This window comes from Myodes glareolus, chromosome 9 (assembly GCF_982192425.1).
Source record: "Myodes glareolus chromosome 9, mMyoGla1.1, whole genome shotgun sequence".
NCBI classification, from domain to species: Eukaryota; Metazoa; Chordata; class Mammalia; order Rodentia; family Cricetidae; genus Myodes; species Myodes glareolus.
Window position 1 is genome coordinate 55,470,739 of NC_142034.1, and position 18,658 is coordinate 55,489,396.

The 18,658-nt window shown below is 46.8% G+C and overlaps 1 protein-coding gene across 3 annotated transcripts in view; it reads right to left on the bottom strand.

Moving 5' to 3' along the window:
• Positions 1 to 18,658, bottom strand: part of Myh10 (myosin heavy chain 10) — a 130,839-nt gene that overhangs the window by 36,970 nt on the left and 75,211 nt on the right. For 2 of the 3 annotated variants that reach the window (XM_087910489.1, XM_087910491.1), the window contains exons 11-16: positions 17,917 to 18,035; positions 17,093 to 17,245; positions 13,606 to 13,779; positions 10,417 to 10,590; positions 9,707 to 9,821; positions 6,155 to 6,217 (exon numbers count right to left, since the gene is read on the bottom strand). In XM_087910489.1, the coding sequence (XP_087766615.1) occupies positions 6,155 to 6,217; positions 9,707 to 9,821; positions 10,417 to 10,590; positions 13,606 to 13,779; positions 17,093 to 17,245; positions 17,917 to 18,035 (798 nt within the window). The remainder of the gene's footprint in view (positions 1 to 6,154; positions 6,218 to 9,706; positions 9,822 to 10,416; positions 10,591 to 13,605; positions 13,780 to 17,092; positions 17,246 to 17,916; positions 18,036 to 18,658) is intronic. The other variant, XM_087910490.1, reaches the window with a different exon arrangement.

Consider the following 18,658-nt stretch of genomic DNA (forward strand, 5'->3'; position numbering starts at 1 on the left):
GGAGAAACGCAGTTAAGAGATCTCTCTCTGGGCGCTGCAATTCAGTATGTGAAGATTAAGGATGAGGCAGAGCGTGCCGGGGGACCCTGTGAGCAGGGCCATCGGGAAGGTCTAGGCTCCTGGCTGATGGCCGTCGGCATGAGTAACACCACAGAGGAGATGGCCCAGAAGGGTCAGGGCACATTCTGACGGCAGGACGCTCTGCTTGCACGATTAACTCAATATGAAAAGGAGATGTGTTCAGGACAGCTCCTAGAATTCTGGCTGGAGCAGCTGAGACCATGGTAGGACAGGAGAGAAGTGGGCTTGTGGGTGGGTAGAAAGGACCTAAGCTCTGGACGTGATGTGTCCACATCCCCGAAGTGGAGGTGAGTGCCGAGGACAGGTTAGATGCCGCAGCATGTTGCTCAGAGGAGAGGCCGGAACAACAAAGCAGACTGGGATTGTCAACATGGCTGCTCAAGTTATGGGACTGATAAGCTGCCCCAGGGGAAAGAGACCCAGATGAGAGCCTGGGATGACTCTCTAAGCTGGACAAGGGAGGAAGAGGACAATGGCTAGAGGAAGGGGACAGATAGGAATAACACTGATCCACTCTCTACCACCATCTGTCCAGTGTGGGCATTGCTCAATCCAGGTAGAAGCTGGGAGTCACCGAGTCTTCTTGCACCCAGCTGCTCTCCGGCCCTCTAGTCCTGCCTGGCCATTGCCCGTCTGGCTGACTGCGGTCCAGCAACTCTCCTATATGGCTCTTCCACTGGCCTGTTGTCCCATTTATCTTCCGCTCCTGGCTGTCACGCCCTTCCGTCCGTTCTGTCCCAGTATAATGTGTAATGGAACTGGGATTTCTCCCAGTCTGTCACTCGGGATACAGGGAGCGGCACAACTTGAGCCAGAGTCAGACACCTGCCACCCATCTGTGTCATCTTAGTCCCCTCTGAAACAGAGCCCACCTGAACCATGCTGGTCCTCCCACTGCTACTCTCCAGTCACTCCCCCCGCAAGCCCGCATTCCTGCCACCAGTGCAACCTCCGGCGGCGGACCAGGACTTGTTCATCCTTTCTTTTTGCCCTCCCCTGCTAGTACATGGCTAACTCCTCAACACGTGTACGTCTCAATTCCTTAACTTCTTTACTCTTCTTTGGCTCTTGCCCCCACAATGCTCAGAAGGCAAAGCAGGCTAATTCTCTTCTGTGACCTTTAACTCTTAGAGAAAAGTTCCTGAGAAAACATCACACACTGTTCTAGGCATCTTTTCTGCTTGACTCAGCTTTCCAGGGAGGTTATTTCCCCAGCATCTCACATCCCAGGGTTCCATGGTCACTCTGACCTATGACCACTAAGCCAGGACAACTGCTACTGCCTTCCTGACCGCTAGGTGCAGGCCAGAGCGTGGTGCAGGAACATAGTAGTTATTTACTGAACAGTGGCTGGTGGAAAACAGACATTACCAAAAGAACAAATTATCACTGCCACAAGAGAGATGGTGCCACACTTACTTTCCAAGGATTCATGACATTAGCTTTGCGGTAGGCCAGTGGAGGGGGCAGTTTTGTAACTCTGCATGCCACAGGTCCAGCTCACAATGCCAGTAATTAAAAGCACTGCCATCATCGGCCTGATTTCAAATTTAATAGCTTTGGATTACTCTTTAAAATTATTCAAGTTTATCAAAAATTAATACTTTAGATTTTCAGGTTGTTTTAAAATTTACTATTTAAAATTCAGGGTTGGCTTCCACCACTGAGCGAAACTGACTAGTTGGTAATAGAGAAACACTTGAGGAAAGTCATTAAATGACCCGGAGCACATCAGTAAATGTATAATTCATTAAAAAACCACAACTCAGAAAAATTTCTATTCTAGAAGGGTCTTTTCTTATGCAAATGACGAGAACAGAAGCAGAGAAAGGCAGAAAATGAAAATTCAGACACGAGAGCATCAGCAGGCTGCAGCGAGCAGAGCCCTCCTTTGCCAAGCCCAGCTAAGGCTGGTGGTGGGCACGTGGGTCCACCCTGGGCTCCTTGGACAGTATAAATGTTTCCACTACCCTTTACTGCCCTGTAAATCCCAGACAGTCAGAAACTAGATGGATTTTATTCTCACAATCTCAGAAGAGGGGATCTGTCATTTATCTCACCATAAAACCGCCATCACCAGGTTTTACAGAGGGTGATGTTGTCTTGGGCCAAGGACCTTAACTGGCCCTGCCTGTGGAGGGCAACCTAGGAGGTGAGGAGTCACAAGACGTTTTCAAAGATCTGGCAAAAACATTAGTGTCTACTAAGCCTTTGGAAGTGTTTGAAATACCCAAGCACTAGAAAACCAGAGAACTGGCATGCCTCTCTCTTCCCTCCCCACCCTCTTTGGAAGCCTTTCTTCTCCCACAGGGCGATGGTTCATCTGCCTCTTCCTGTCAGGTTGATACTAGGATTTATAAGGATATTGGTAGTCCATCCTGACTATCTACCAGCTAAACCTGGGGACACTACAAGTTAATGTGGATTTGATTAAAAACAAAACAAGAAAATAGACAGTTAATTACTTCTCATAATTAAAGCAGCAGCAGATGCAGCCATAGCAACACGCACATTTCTGAACATCAAGAACTAGGGCATGCTGGGCGCGGTGGCGCACACCTTTAATCCCAGCACTTGGGAGGCAGAGGCAGGTGGATCTCTATGAGGTCAATCTGGTCAACAGAGAGTTCCAGGACAGCCACGTCTACACAGAGAAACCATGTCTTGAAAAAACAAACCAATGAACAAAAAAGCTAGGCCACTTCCCATGCTCTTGGTGACCCTGCGAGCCCAGTGTCCTTGTCAGGTACCAGTCACCCCAGTGCTGAAATGGTATGTCTCCTTGAGTGTTCAATTGGTAAAACCTCAGTGTTGAGGAACATTCTTTTCAGGTGTCTGTCTTTTGTTTACCTCTGTGAAGCTGTTACTGCGCCCGCCTAAAACACCTGATGGTCCTAATAAAGAGATGAACAGCCAGGAGCAAGGAGAGGCAGGACCAGCAGGCAGAGAGTATAAATAGGAGACTGGAGAATGAAGAAAACAGGAAGAGCCAGAGAACAAGGAGAGGAGGACATCAGGGGCAAGCCACCTAGCTACACAGCAAGCCATGGAGAAAGAAGTAAAGAAAGGCATACAGAAATAGAGAAAGATAAAAGTCCAGAGGTAAAATGGAGTCAGAGTTGGGATAATTTAAGTAAAGCTGGCACTAAATAAGCCAGGCTAAGGCTGGGCATTCATAAGTAATAATAAGCTTCCGTGTGTGTGATTTACTTGGGAGTTGGGTGGTAGGCCCCTCAAAAAAACCAAAAAACATCATACAACAGTCAAGAAGAAAAGGTATCATGAACCATGCACAACAGCAACAACATCCATCCAGCTGAAAGTGATGAAGATTTCACTAATTACAGACCTGGGACAGAGCCAAGCCCCATCCCTAAGGTGGTATTAGGACAAGGCACTGTGGCCACTGGACGACTCTGCCATTCAGTGGTGAGCACTGTCCTGCCATTGTTCTTGCTTTTCCTAAATGGAACTTCCACTGATGACTTCTTAAAAAGTGTGTTGAGAGGTTTCACTGTGTAACTCACGCTGGCCTTGTGGGTCTGCTGCCGCAGCCTCCCCAGTACAGGGCTACAGGGACAAGACTGCTTGTAGAGACAGAAGATCCTCACGGCAAGTTCTGAACACAGCTAAAGTAAAGCACTTTCCCCTAAATTAAGGCAAGTCTGACTCTCAGTCCAGGTAAGTGCTGCTACATCTTGCGGCTTCTCGGCAAGATGGTCGGTCGTGGGGAGCCTCCGCCAGCAGCTCAACTCGCTTCCTGGCATTCCCACATTTGGTGCTTTTTTCTCTCCTGGTACCTTTCAGGTCTGTTGGTTCCAATCTAGGCCATGTGGGCCTCAAAACCTGACTGATACCATATATAAAGGGCGTGTCGGCACGTCTAGAAGCACCGAGCAGCCTCAGCATCACTGACTCTGAGGTACTGCTCTCTGTGTGCTCAGTGTCCTTGCACCTCCCGTGTCTGCTCTGTCTTCAGAAATCTGGACTTCCATTCCCCAAGGCTGGAGGACCCACATGTTTAAGCTGGGAACCCTTCACTCCAGTCCTTCCTCCTTCTTACATGGTCTTTGGTGCTTTTCAACATCTTTTTACCCTGGGCTCATTTTTATCCTTTTTGTTTTGTTTTATGGGCAGGGCCTATGTAGCCCTGGCGACAACCACACTTAGAAGCACAGCATCCATATTAGCGTGCAGGACTGCCAGTGCTTCCTTAAAGGCCTGCATGTCGAGCCCTCCACAATCAGTCCCAGAAACTGTACTGTCTTCCAGGAAAGCACCGAAAACACAGCCTCTCAGACATTCATCTCTAAACCTCACGCCTTCCCCTGGGGTCTCTCAGACCCATAAACAGGTTTTGAGGAGAGAAGAACTTTGCTGCATAATATTCACAAAGTCAAGGTCTGTGCAGAGATGGGTGGGTGGGATCTGAGAGAAGAGTTTTGAGACCTTTGCCACTTCGGTTGAGGAGCTTAACCAAAAGCAACTCCACAGCCGTGAGACAGAGACACAGACAGTCTTTAGTGCTTGGTGGGAATGCAACAAGCTAGCTGCTTGTTTACTGAAATGAGGGCTTCTCCACTGGATCTTGCCAGTACAATCAAATGCCTGGTCTGTGCACCCGACATATCAAGTCTCCCAGAGCAGGGTTAGGTCAAGCTACCCATGGAGACCAGTGTGTGGGGTTGCAGCTCACTCCAGCAACTTCCTCTATCTCTTCAGGGTATGTTTCCCAATGCCAGGTGCTGGGGAAATGCGAGGGCCCAACAACAGGCCCTGACTGTTCCTTCAGAGACCTCCAGAGAGAGCACTTTGCTTCTGAGCCTTCCTAAACAGTTACTGCTAACTTTTCTGTTGTTTTGAGACTAAGTCTCACTCTACAGCCCATGCTCACCTCAAACCTGTGATCTTCCGCCTCAGCCTTTCTCAAAATGCCAACCTTTGATAGAGCACAAGTCATTAAGACCATAAAAGTCTGAAAAATCGCTTTAGCTCGCCTTCCTCTCACTTCCTTAGCATCCTTGGGGCTCCCCAGGGCCAAAGACAACTGGGCTAAAGGTTTCTGCATGAGAATTCCGGGGAGTTTTCACTGTGGGCTGTGCTGTCTGTCATCTCTAGTCTTTGCTCCCACTCCACGCCTGCAGTTGGCTTCCTTCACAGCGTGCCAGCTGGAGCTGAGGGCAGCTCAGCTTTACATGGATAAAATAGCACAGACCTATACCATTTAAGAAGTAATTTCTGAGATGGGTTTAGACTTTAGCATTCTCATGTTCCAAATTCATACAATTTATAAGATGAAATTGTCTTTATCTTCAAATATTGTTACTTTATAATTTCATTAAAAAATTGGAAGACTAAGTGAGTTCCATACTATCTGGGACTTTTGGGGACCCTCTGGTCCTAGGATATATCTGAAAATGTACAAAATCTAAACATTTGGAGTTCAATTATATGAGCAAAGTATAAATTCTAAGAACATTTCACTGGGCCTCGGTCTCAAAATGAATACATCAAGCCTTATAGACAGGTTCAGTGCCTCCAGTTCAAAAGGAAAGGCCAACAGCCAGATAACGTCCCAAGTCCAAACCAAAGGAACAAGGATGAGACCAACAATCCTGAGGTAAGCACAAATTTGTTTACAAAATGTAGTAGTTTCAAGAGAAACTTCGTAGAATTCCTTAAGAGCTGAGAAAGTGAAGGGTGATTCAGGGACAGAAGAGACACCATTTAGCCGAGCAATTCCTAACAATCCGCCAGGAAGTGTGTATCAAAATGGCACAGGTAGAAAAGGCAGTGACACACCTTTTAATATGCAACACTGTCCGTGCTATGCGTAAAATAAGAAGCGATGTGTAGGCAGTAGCGACCAAATTGTTTACGCAAACACTTGCCTTGAAGTATAATAAAACGGAGCATGAAATGGGACGTTCATGCAGGCCTATGAGCAAAACGAACAGAAACCCCAAAACCAACCCCGCCTCCCAGGCCTCCCAGCCAGCCCCCACCCCCACCGTTTCTCCTGTGGCCTTAAAAGCCTTCTGTTTTGGAGGCCCTGCAGGCTGTATACATTCACCTGGCGGCTCATGAAGACCAGAAACACTGTCATAGAAAGAAGCTCTCTGAATATTCTGAATCTCTAAAGCAGAGAAACAGTGAAAACAGGACAGAAGAGCAGATACACAAACACTTCGGTTAGTGTGAGAGACATTTGACATCACAAGTAAACTATGAAATGGGGCTACCAAAGTAGCAGTCCAGGGCAGATCCTATGCAAAAATTACTGTTTCGAGAATCTGTGCATTTGGGTAAAGTTCTTTATATAATAAATTTAAGCTGAATCAAAAAGGTATATTCCCAACTCCAGGTGTGAGCATCATGTCATATTGACAACATGTAGGAGTAACGAGGCACTAATTAATCTGTCTTGCAATTAGTACATCTGGGCAAGACTGAGGTTAAATTAGAGTGCCGAGACGAATTACTGCCAAAATTTCCAGTACAGATTTTGGAAACATAATTTACTTCAAATACAAATTTCTTAAAGGATTGGTTAACTACTCAGCTCTGCTGGCGCACACGTCACAGTGACTGTAAAGTTTTGATCACGCCAGCACTCCCGAAAGGGCCCTGGGGGGCGCCGTACACAGCAATGCAAGCTTTATTGTTGTTTACCTATGTAAGGGACGAGAAGGGCATGAGTTCCTATGTAGCTGGCTGAAAGATTCCCAACAATGGCTTTAACTAACAGCAGGGCACTAGGGGTCTCTAGGGCAGGGCTGCCATCAATACACTATTCCTTTTGGTCCGGCCTTGAGAAAGCCGTGTGAAGCTCTCACATCAACTGGATTTTAACACAAAGTGTCTTCAGCTCAGAGGACTGTGCCGCCTTAGGCAAGCTGTATGCAACCATCGTACATTCTCCATTGTGTTCATCTCATCCTTCTCTGTTCAAGAATTCCAGGGGCACGAAGAGGAAATAATTATGTTTCGCCTGGAAAAAGTTTCTATTAGCCCAAGAGACCTCTATATCTTGAGGGAGTGACAATTTCCCACTTTGGCTCCCTCATCTAATTTCTGAGCCTGCCACTGACCTTGTGTGTAAAATCCAGTCCTCAAGCCTAGAAAAGGCCAGGGCTGCCTCTCTACTTGTATTCTGCTCTACAACAGCATGTGTGCTGAGATCTCTTGTCTCAGATTTAACCAACTGTTCACCTACGCTGGTGGGCCACAGGACTTCCAGCTAACAGTGATACTGTCATGAGAGCCAACACTGGATTATTCTAAAGTAGAAGCCAGCAGAGTCAAACCAAACTTGGTGCAGATGAGACTTCTCACCCTCTGACAAGAGCGGCCACTTCAGTCACGCCACGCATCTGTAGCAGGCAAAGGGCTAAAGACCAGCTGGGCATATAGTGTAACCTGCATGGTCAGACTAACATGGATGGATGATGAGGGTTGAAAGGGTGAGTTAGCGCTCATATCAAGATGAAGGTCAGGATTCTCCACGCATGGCCCCAGCTCTCAGACCCATCATCTGTGACCCCCTGTGCATTCAATCACTCAGGCCACAATCTCCATCCTTACCCATCAAACCTTCAGTTCTAAAACCTGCCCCTCTCCAGTATCTTCAAGTAAAGAAAGGTGGAAGAGGAAGCCCAGGAAGCTGGGAGCAAAGCCAAAGACAACCCAGTTTGCCTGAGTCCTCACTGCATGGCAAGCTCGTCTGGGGGCAGGGCACAGATATTTATGCTTCCGATCATCTCTCAGGCGTTCGGTGGAGTGCCAGTGTGGCTACATACACAGGCTAAGTGCTCAGCCAGGGTGTCACACAACGGTTTGGGTAAGGTAAACAGACAGGAGGTCAAAGGGGTTCATGCTACCAGAGTGCGTGCAAGTCCAGACTTAATTTATCTTACTCAGTCTCTGGGGCCCTCGTAGGCCTTCTCTGCCCTTTCCCTCTGCATCCCCTCTAGACCCACTCTTTTCTGTCACCTCCTGCACCCCTCACTTCCAGGGAGTTTCACCCAGTCTGCCCAGGAAACAACCCCCCTTATTACATTTAGACTGAACAAACCTATGGAGGTACCCTTGATTCAATGACGTCTATACATTTCTCCATCTGGGTCAGGCCACTACGGTTGAGCCTGGCCTCAAACATCACCTCAGCCTCACTTCCTGCTTTCTGACCCTTCTGCCCAGTCTTACTATCCAGCTACAATGGACTCCTGAGAATCCTGGCTTTCCACTTCCACACCAGGTCACTCTACTGGCTTTCCTGCTCCAAGTCTTTTCTAACTTGTTCTTTGACCTAGAAGGTGGGGCTGAGCATGACCTACCCCCTGGGGCTGGCAAATAATTTATGACAGGCAGCACTACACGCCACTACTCTGAGAGACTTTCCCTATCTACACTGCCAACTCTTCACCAGGGCCTGGAGTGACCCAAGCCTGGGCTTTTCTCCTGCTTCATGTTCAGTTTCTCAGATCCCATGGTGATAAGACTTAGAACAGGCCAACTCTGAAACCGCAGACTGAGCAAGGCCCAAGATCCTCTGCTGTGTATTTAGACAGCACTTTAGACTAACTAGGTCATTGCAAGGGACACTGTGCACTTGCAGGAGAGCCAGCCTTCTCTAAAGCCCCCTCTTCGTATAATCTCGGCACATCTCTTCACAGGGCACAGGCGTGCACGTGACTGGCATACCCCACCCCTACAAGCTCCCTCCTATACAAGGACTTGGAACACACGGTCATTCCTGAGAGGACTGCCCTTCACATGGTCACTGTTCCCCTGGCGATTTTCTCTTCATCCCTCCCTTTCTCTTTCCTTTGCCTATTTGCCCAAAGCCCTCTCTGTCTCTTGTGCTTCTTTCTCTCTACCTCTGAGAAGATGGCTGGACTAACACTCCTTGTGATGTTATCAAGAAAGTGAAGTGAGTTGGTTACTGAGTCCATGGTGGTCACCTGAGGTCCAGTGAGGAGGAGGGACACAACCAGGATGAAGGGCGGCAGACTGCTAAGCTTGAGGCGTGTGTTCCTACTAGGTCTAAAGAAATACAAGCATTTTGTATCCTAGTAAGATCTAGCCTATGGTAAGTGTTACCTGAAATCAGCAAACACTTGAGGTCTCTACAGATAGAAGAACTATGGAGAGCCACAGACACAGGCAGCTGGCCCGCACGCAGGATACTGAAGCATTCACTCACTAGCTATTGTGTGTGCTTGCATGCATGTGTGTGATGGAAGATGCAGCTTGCTAGACCTGTGTCAGCACCAGGAAAAGGATCTTCTTTGGTTGTGCCTGTGCCTTTAAGTCATGACCTCAATTGTCACTGGGGAGCCTGAGGGATCCTGTAGCTTTTTGTGGCTTTGAATGTGTAATGCTTCCATCTTCTTCACAGCCATCTGACTAAGGGGGCAAGTGTCTTGTTATTTATTTCCTAATCCAGGTATTCATAAAATGAGCAACTTCTGATATAACGGCAGCCCTGCTCTAGGGAAAGATTTTAAAGTACTAAAAACATATGGATATATACAAACACACATATAAGTGAGAGAATCATAAATAAACCTTAACTACAGAAGATTCAGGCTGAGCTTAAATACAAACACAAGCTCATTCTCACCATCCTTCCAAAGCTCAGCCACGAATCTGTCTGACGACTGGTGCAGGAGAGTTGCCACGTTGTCATTCAGAGGGTCCATGTTCTTCATCAGCCATTCATCTGCCTTATAGTCCACCTGCCCCACACCAAAGCCAAGTGGGACGAACCGGAGAACACAAAAATAATTACCATCTTAATCAAAGACTTTCACTAAACAATCCCCAAACTGGACTCTCTCCACGGTCAGGTAGCTGAACTAGTGTATTTAAATATGCAGACATGTGCATCATCACCTTATGCTACACAAAATGTACTGGCAGTAGAGGTGTGCACCACCATGCCCAGAAGCTCTCTCGCTCTCTCTCTTTCTCTCTCTCTCTCTCTCTGTGTGTGTGTGTGTGTGTGTGTGGCGTAAGCATGCACACGTGGAGCCCAGGTCCTCTTAGGTATCTTTATGTATCGCTCTCCTCCTTACATTTTGAGCAGAGTCTCTCACTGATCCTATAGCTTGCCATTTTAGCTACCGGCTGGCAGTGAACCCTGGAACCTATTTCCCCACCATGCCTCCCAGCATGGGGTTAGGGTATCTCACCACACGTGACTTTGATGTGGGTGTTGAAGACCCAACCTCAGGGCCCCATGCTTGTGCAGCGAGCACTTTACCCGCTGAGCCAGCTCCTCAGCCCCACCACGCAGCTCCTCAATAGAGCTGTCCCCCTAAGGGCTCTCACCTTCCCTGCATAGTGGATAATGCAGAAGTCGGCTCTGTCTTTCAGTTGCCGTGGCTTTTGAAACTTGGAGTGGGAACCTTGCTCCTGAACCAGTTTTTCAACAAAAGTTTTATCCGTGGCTTTAGGGAACCAGCATTCTTCATCCAGGAGGGCCAGCACACCAGGAGGATTGGCCTGACAACAAAAGGCAGGGCACTGACCAAGCTGACACTGGCACCACAGGGGTGACAGATTACTGCTAAAATGATTAGCTTTTATGGGAAAAAAACCAATCTCTAGAACGGAAAGTATGTCCAAGTCATAACAAACTAATAATTCAAACACGATCATAAACTACTAATATCCTTATAGAAATGGATAAGTTACCAAATAAACCCTGAAATATGTATATTGCAAGTTAACTAATTTCACAAAAGCATCAAATACAGATGCCAGAAAGGAACTGAGGGAGGGGATGGGAAGGAGTGGAGGGGTGAAGTGGATATTTTATGTTCAGTGGCTGGTTGGATATACTATAAAACTAAAACTAACCAGTTATCTCAGACACTTTACATGCTAAGCAACTTAAGACATTAAGCAATGATTAAATAAGCTGTATCTTTTTGTTTTTCGAGACTGGGTTTCTCAGTAGCTATGGAGCCTGTCCTGGAACTAGCTCTTGTAGACCAGGCTGGCCTCGAACTCACAGAGATCCGCCTGCCTCTGCCTCCCTAGTGCTGGGATTAAAGGAGTGTGCCACCACCGCCCAGCAAGCTCTATCATTTCTTGTTGGTAAAACACCTAAAGCTGTTACTAAGTGCAGCGTGGTGTGGCTGTCTGAATGAAAATGTCCCCAGACTCTGGCATTTGAATAACCAATCCCCAGTTGATGGAGAAGCTTGGAGAGGCTTGGCCTTGTTGGAGGAAGTACTGGAGGTTTTAAAGTCTCAAGCTGTTCCTGCCACCACGCCTGCTGTCTGCTGCCACAATTCCCCGACAAGATGAACTCTCATCCCTCTGAAACCATAAGCCCAAATAAACTCTTCTCTCTATTGGCGGTCTTGTTCTATCACGGCAGCATGATAGTGACTGATAAATTATGAGAAGCGATAACATAAGTCACCAGCCACTTTAAAATACCTTGGCAAATCCAGAGACATTGGCAGTAACACTCTGGGTGTGTGTGTGGTGAGGGAGGGGCTGTTAACGGGTATGAGGTTATGAAAATGTAGAATTAATGGCGATGGTCACATAATGTTATGATATAGCATAAAACCCAGACCACTGGCTTGTAGCCTTAACAGGTAGACTAATGTATATGAATTATATCTTAATAAAGCAGATAGCAGTGGTCTACTCAGGAGTGCTTCTGGGCCACCACTTACTGCTGTAGAGTCAGCACGGCCAGCATGCGACAGTCAAAGTACTGAATCACATTCTGCATCGTTCTTGTGAAATTGTTTTTTGTTTGTTTGATTTTTTTTGGGGGGGGTACAAAACCTTAGAATCCATTTTTCAAGTATTTATTGTGTGAAGAACTAGCAGTATATACAAATACTATTTTAAAGGCAAGTAGAGGCTATAGTTAAGTACAAATGAAGCAATGTGAAGATATATCAGGCACAGCACAGGCATCGGCTGACTGGACTGCAAGGTCCATAGGACACAGGACTCCTTCTTGAGACCCTCATCCCACGGCTCCTTCTCAAAGAACTTTCAGGGCTTCTGATCAGTTAAAGAGATTTGAAAGTCCATATTATCCATGATTGCTACCCTTGGAGGAGCCATGGTCACAGCTAGGGCTCCTGAGCCAGGGTCACAGGGCAGGAAGCTGGGGCCACTGAGCCAGGATCACGGGGCAGGCAGCCGGGGCTACCGTCAGCGTTTTGAGAGATGAACTACTACACCGATGTTAAGGTCACAGAAACATTTGTCTTTTACTATAATTTTCAATCTCCAACCCCCTTGAATGAAAACATCCTTAAATTCTTTTTTGTTTTAGACTGGGTATTTTTGTGAGTCTGAGCACATGCATGCAAGTACCCATGGAGGTCAGAAGAGGCCAGGGAGGAGAGGGAAGTGGGAACTCACCTCCTGCCTGAGTGCCGAGGTATATCTACTTACTGTAACTGCTCTCTCTACCTGCCCAGCCCAATACTTCCTATTTCAATGTGACGTTCAGTCACCAAGTCCTGCCAACAATCTTCCCTAGAACATTCTCTCATAGCATCTGCTTCTGTGAGGACCGTGTCGCTGCTGGCCTGCTGTGGCTCTGACTTTTCTCCACGCACTGTGCACCACATAGAGCCTATGCCATGCAAAGCCATGAGCTCCCACTGTGATTTGGGTTTTGGCCTCAAGACTGGGACCTGGAGGAGCAGTGGCATGCCCTAGGCTCTCCTGTAAGCCCCTAGCTCCCTCACCCTGCATTTCTAGGACATACTCAAGGGTCTTAAAACTTCCTGTCCTAATCACAGGAATACATCTGTAAAATTAACTGAAAACATAACCAGCAAATCCTTTCTACCGACTACTGTTTGCCGGGGCTAAGCCGAGAGACCGCAGCGTCTCTGACTGGTGCTGCACGGCGCTGGCAGCGCTCTTCTCACAGCCAAGGCAATCAGAGACTTTCTGCTCTAAACTCAACAGCTGTGGTACCTGGAAAGCGAAGTCAAGAGCTTGTTGCTCTTTAAAAGCTAACTGTCAGGCCATAGAGACCCAAGTCAACAAGAAAATAAATAAATTCTGATGCTAAGATTGTCCTTAAACATGTATCTGCCAAAAGAATTTAAAAAACAAAATAAAGCAAAACAAAAAACTGTCACAATAAAAAGCACTTCCAAAAGGGCAAGGTTGAATTGAGTTTAAAAACTGAATTCACGTGACATATCTTGTCCTTAGCTACACGTCCCTGGATTACCTAGGAAGGATGTGTGGCAAGTAGAGCCCCACACGCCCTTTGACAGGTACACACCAGAGCCACCACCCACTGGTCTCTGGAGTCTGTGAGGCCCCCTGCACGTTATCCAACACAAACTCAAGGACGGGGAGGTCAAAGCTGCATGAAAGTAGACCGAACAAAGGCTGGGCCTGCAATAACACCTGCTTATACATGGACTGCGTTACCAGAATACCATGTTCCTAAACTGTCTCAGATTATGTCAGAAAGAAAATGAAAGTCTCTGCTCCAACAGCATAGGAAGCACTCACAGGTCTCTCTATGAGGTCTATGCAAGGCTGCAGGTCGAGACCGAAGTCGATGAAGTTCCACTCGATGCCCTCGCGCTGGTACTCCTCCTGCTCCAGGATGAACATGGTGTGGTTGAAGAGCTGCTGCAGCTTCTCGTTGGTGTAGTTGATGCACAGCTGCTCGAAGGAGTTCAGCTACAGGTTGAGTCATTGTCCAATCATGGGAGAGAAGACAAGAATACTCAGTCATCTAGTTACCTCAAGAGCTCATTCAAAACCACCCATTAGGCAACAATGACACTACTAAGACTGTTGATGCTAACGACTACACTCAGAGAGGGCTCTCTCTCAATCTGTCCTTTCTCACCCCTATCTTCCCCAGCTTTCAGAGAAGAGAGGGCCAGTGACATGGTTCAGAGAGGGAAGGCCAGGCCTGACAAATGGAGTTAAATCCTTGGGAACCATGTGGTGGAAAGAGAACCGACCTCTGTGCAAATATGAGTGTACATACATACATACACACACACACACACACACACACACACACACACACACACACACGCACGCACGCACGCAGGCAGCAAAGGGAAAAAAGGAAAGGTAAGAGAGAACAATAGATAGCCACACCACATTACTAAACATCTCAGCTCTTATTAATGATTAAGGAGTAGAAAAGAAAGAAAGGAAGAATGAGAGAGAGAGAGAGAGAGAGAGAGAAAGAGAGAGAGAAAGAGAGAGAGAGGAGGGAGCCAGGCGGTGGTGGCACACGCCTTTAATCTCAGCACTCGGGAGGCAGAGGAAGGTAGGTTTCTGTGAGTTTGAGGTCAGCCTGGTCTACAGAGTGAGTGAATTTGTTCCAAAACAGGCTCCAAAGCTATGAGAAACCTTGTCTCAAAAAACCAAAAGAAAAAGAAAGTGAGGAGGGAAAAAGAGCAATAGTGCAGGTCCTGGTGAGGGCAAGAGGCACAGACGTCCCGTGTGAGCTTGTGGGCCTGTGAGAGGAAGGGAGCTAAGCTCGCACGGGCGGTGCCCATTCTCCCCTCACTGAGGCAGCAGACTCCACAGTGATGTAAAAGACACACTCAGAATCAGCTTATGAATTGTTGCTGGGAGCACAGGCCAAGCCTGACACAACGCAATGCTCGTAGTGAATGTGAGGCTCCTCCTGCTTTTCTATGGAAGTCCTCCTAGTGTCAGGTGTCCGACCGTAGTCAATATCCAACGTGACACGGCCCTGCTGTCATGAAGTGCATCTCAGCACTGCCATTGCCCCATGCTGCCCCCTTTCCTATTGTCCTGCTGAGTGGATAGATTAATTAAGACATGCAATTTTCTTAATTTACTTAGCCTTTAAGCGCAACCCATATTCTAATTCCATGCTGTTCGCACGAGTAGAATGTGTCCATAAATAACCTCTTTCATTATAAAAAGTGGCTTTAAATTAGAGGTCCAATTGATCTCCAAGGAATAGATTTGAGGCCTGGAAAGGCCACGCAGTATCCTACAGCCCATGGAACTGGTTTGCCATGTAGAATGAGGTCACACTGGGAGGGCACATTGCTTGCTTTCCAACACTGCACATTACTAAGTCCCACAAAGACAAGCTACACTACTTCTTGTCTCAGTGTTAGGTTTGTGTCTGTCTATAAAAATGGGTTTTGATGTGCCTCTGGGTTTATGACATGCTATCATATTTGATTATATACAACAGACATTAAAAACAATGAATATCTGTATTTAAACTACCAACTATATTTTAAAGATTTTATTTTATTAATGTGTGTGTGGGTGTCACAAGTGTGCAGGTGCTCAGAGGCCAAAAGAGGGCCTCAGACCACCGGGAGTGGAGTTCTAGGCAGCTGAGAACTGAACCCGGGTCCTCCGGAACAGCAGCGAGCTCTGTTAACCACTGAGCCATTTCTCTAGCACCAGAACTGTAGCTTAAAGTAATTTTGGTTGCAGTGCTGGTGTCTGAACCCTGGGTGTAAGCATGCATGCACTCTACCTCTGAGGAAGATCCCCAAGGTGAGATCTGTTTTTTTTTTTTTTTTAGACTCTCTCTGTAGCCCTGGCTATCCTGGACGCTCATGGGCAAAGCACTGGGAGCTCTGGCTGGCTGAACCTACTAAATTTACCATTCTATGACCTAGTTCCAGGTCCAGGCCAACATCTCTTAATATATATGTGCTAAACAAAAACACAAAATGAAAGAAAATTAATCCTTTCTCTCAAACATGTAAGCCACAGGCTGCTGATGCATTCTAACCACAGCTCCTTGGTCTTCCTGGTCCTTCCAGCACATAAAGCATCTCCTTCTTTCTTACTGCACACAGGGCCTGGCATTTCTGCACCAGGTGGTAGTAGCTCCTCTTACTGTCACACAGTCCGGTCAGTGCCCAGATGGCTTGGCTGAGATGACCTATACTTCTCAGAGGTGACTCAGTGCTGGTCTCCTGATCCCCCAGGGGGTCTGAATAACAATCGCTTGCAGAGGCTCCTATATTTGGATTCTTAGTCACCAGTGGAACTCAGGATGAGAAAGATTAGGAGGTGTGGTCTTTTGGGAGGAGGTGTGTCCTGGGGGTGGCCCTGCCAGGCCCAGCCTGTCTGTCTCTGCCTGCCCCACACTGCTTCGTCTCAACACCACACCTGCTGCCACGCCCCCACCAGGATGATAATGACCAAGTCTCTGAAACTGTAAACAAGCCGCTAATTAAATGCTTTCTTTTATATATATTTTAAAAAGAACCTCAGTATAAAAATTAAACATATATGAGCCAACAACCTGTGAGCTGTATTTCTTTTAGGTTATTTATAATCTCTGTGGAATATAAAAGCACCATTTCTTCTTAAAAATCCCTTCATTTTTCACTAATTGAGTTTATAACCCCCACCTCAGTATATAACAAATTAAACTATCAAGTTAACTCCTCACCAATATTTAAAAAGGTTAAAAGGTATCACTTTTTTTAAAAAGTATTTTTATTTTATGTGTCTACATGTATGTCTATGGACAACATACATGCAGTAACTGAGGTTGCCAGAAGAGGGTACCAGCAAATTCTAACTCTGATAAATACTTTCCCTTATATCGGACTCTATCTGGAATCCTATCCGGATTCTCTATCTTCAGCTTTCTGAGCGGACAGCTTCTTGTCTTTCAGGAATGTCTAACTGCAGAATGCTCACGTGGAGATCTCAAGGCCTCAGACAGCACACTCAGCACTCTGGCCGGCCGTACATAAGTAAGCAAGCCTGTCACCACCCAGACACTCCCGAGCCTGCAGCCTCCAGGGGCCTCCCCAGCTCTCTGCATCACAGCACTCTCTCACTCTGGGAGCTGAGTGGTTATTTGCTGTCTCCTGTTGGGCTCTAATCAAAGAGCAAGGAATGTACCTGCTTATTTCTGACTGCCAGGCCTGAACTGCATACATAAGCGAACCATAACATTTGTTAGGAGAACGAACAAAAAAGAAAAACGGGCAAAAGGGAGGGAGATGAAGAATACCTCAAAAATTTCAAAACCAGCAATATCCAGGATCCCAATGAAAGAAGCTCCCTGGCGTTTGGTCCTATCCAGCGCTTTATTGATGCGGTGAACGAGCCAACGAAACAGCCGCTCATAGGTAGCTTTTGCCAGTGCTTCCACTGCAAAATCTGCCTGTAATTAGATAATATCAACCGTTTATCCAGGAAGCAGTCTTAACACTTGTAGCTATAATATGGTGTTCAATGCTATACAGAACTCACACTTCAAACAGCATTTACTGCTTAATTATATCTCAATGTTACATTTCAATAGAGGCATTAGTGCACTTAATGAGAATTGTGGCTAATCACTTTAGCGATTGGGCAAAGCCTTCCCCTGGCCTTAGAGCCCTGGGCAACAGCATCTCTCATCAGTCTAGTTTCTTGGCAGTTTGCCCTTGGGGGATGAGGGATGGGATGTGGGTCATCTTCCAACCTTCTTAGTCAAAGCTATTAATGTCCTTAAAGCCATCACAACTAAAGAGTAAACATGACCCCCATGTTCTCGCTGCTGTGCCACCCAGTAAGAAGACAGCACAGTGGGAGCCTTGGCCTTGTTTGGCTGCTATGAAACACAGATTATTTGTCAGCTAGGGGACAACTGGAGATGACATTTCAAATTTGCTTACAAAAATCAATCTAAAAAAAAAAAAAAAGTAAACCACTACAGGAAAATCAAAACTCACTTAACGCCAAGGTAATCCCATGTGCTCTTATTAACTCAGTTTGGTGCCTGCCAAGCAGAAGCTAATGCCCACAGTTTATCATGCCATGCATTCGAAAGGACAGTCTTGGTGGACTCACTTGTTCTTTGGTCTGGGCTTTCTGGACGTAGTCTCGGCCAACCTTGATGCGGGGGGTGAGGATAGCCCGGGTGAACTCCATCACGTTCATCCCCAGCAGGTGGCAAAGCTTCTGTGCGACTGCGGGGAGAGTTCCCAAATGCTCCCGTCTACTCAGGAGCCAACCATGGCATATACGCAAAGGAAAACTCTAGAAACTCAAGTCCTGAAGTGCAACAAAGCTTTAAGTTTGGTGAAAAATGCTTTCTTTTCTTCTGGATCAACAGGCCACCAGTGAGAGATAGCAAGCCTTTGCCCTCCTGGTCTTCTAGAAGAGTGACCGTGTCTACCTATGGCTCACGTTAAGATCTTAAAGCCAAACAACGGTCCTGTAACATGTCTTACCTTAAATCTTCAATCACTCCACTAAGCTGGATGTGACTGGGTAAGAGGCACATGGTGGATGGAGCCCTGCCGCCAATCTAACTTTATACTGAATGACACACAAAAAGGTCCTAGTGGTCAAAAGTTGTAGGAAAATGGTCCATAGCCTGATCAAGAAATGGTGACCATGGCCCAGGTAAGGTGGCTCACACCTTTAATCCCAACACTCAGAAGCAGAGGCAAACGTGTGTAGGAAGTTCAAGGCTAGCCTGGCTTACACAGTGAGGTCCAGGACAGCAAGGCCACACAGAGAAACCCTGTCTCCAAACTAAAACAAGAGAGACACAGACTAAACACTAACAAACCTCAAGTTTGTACAA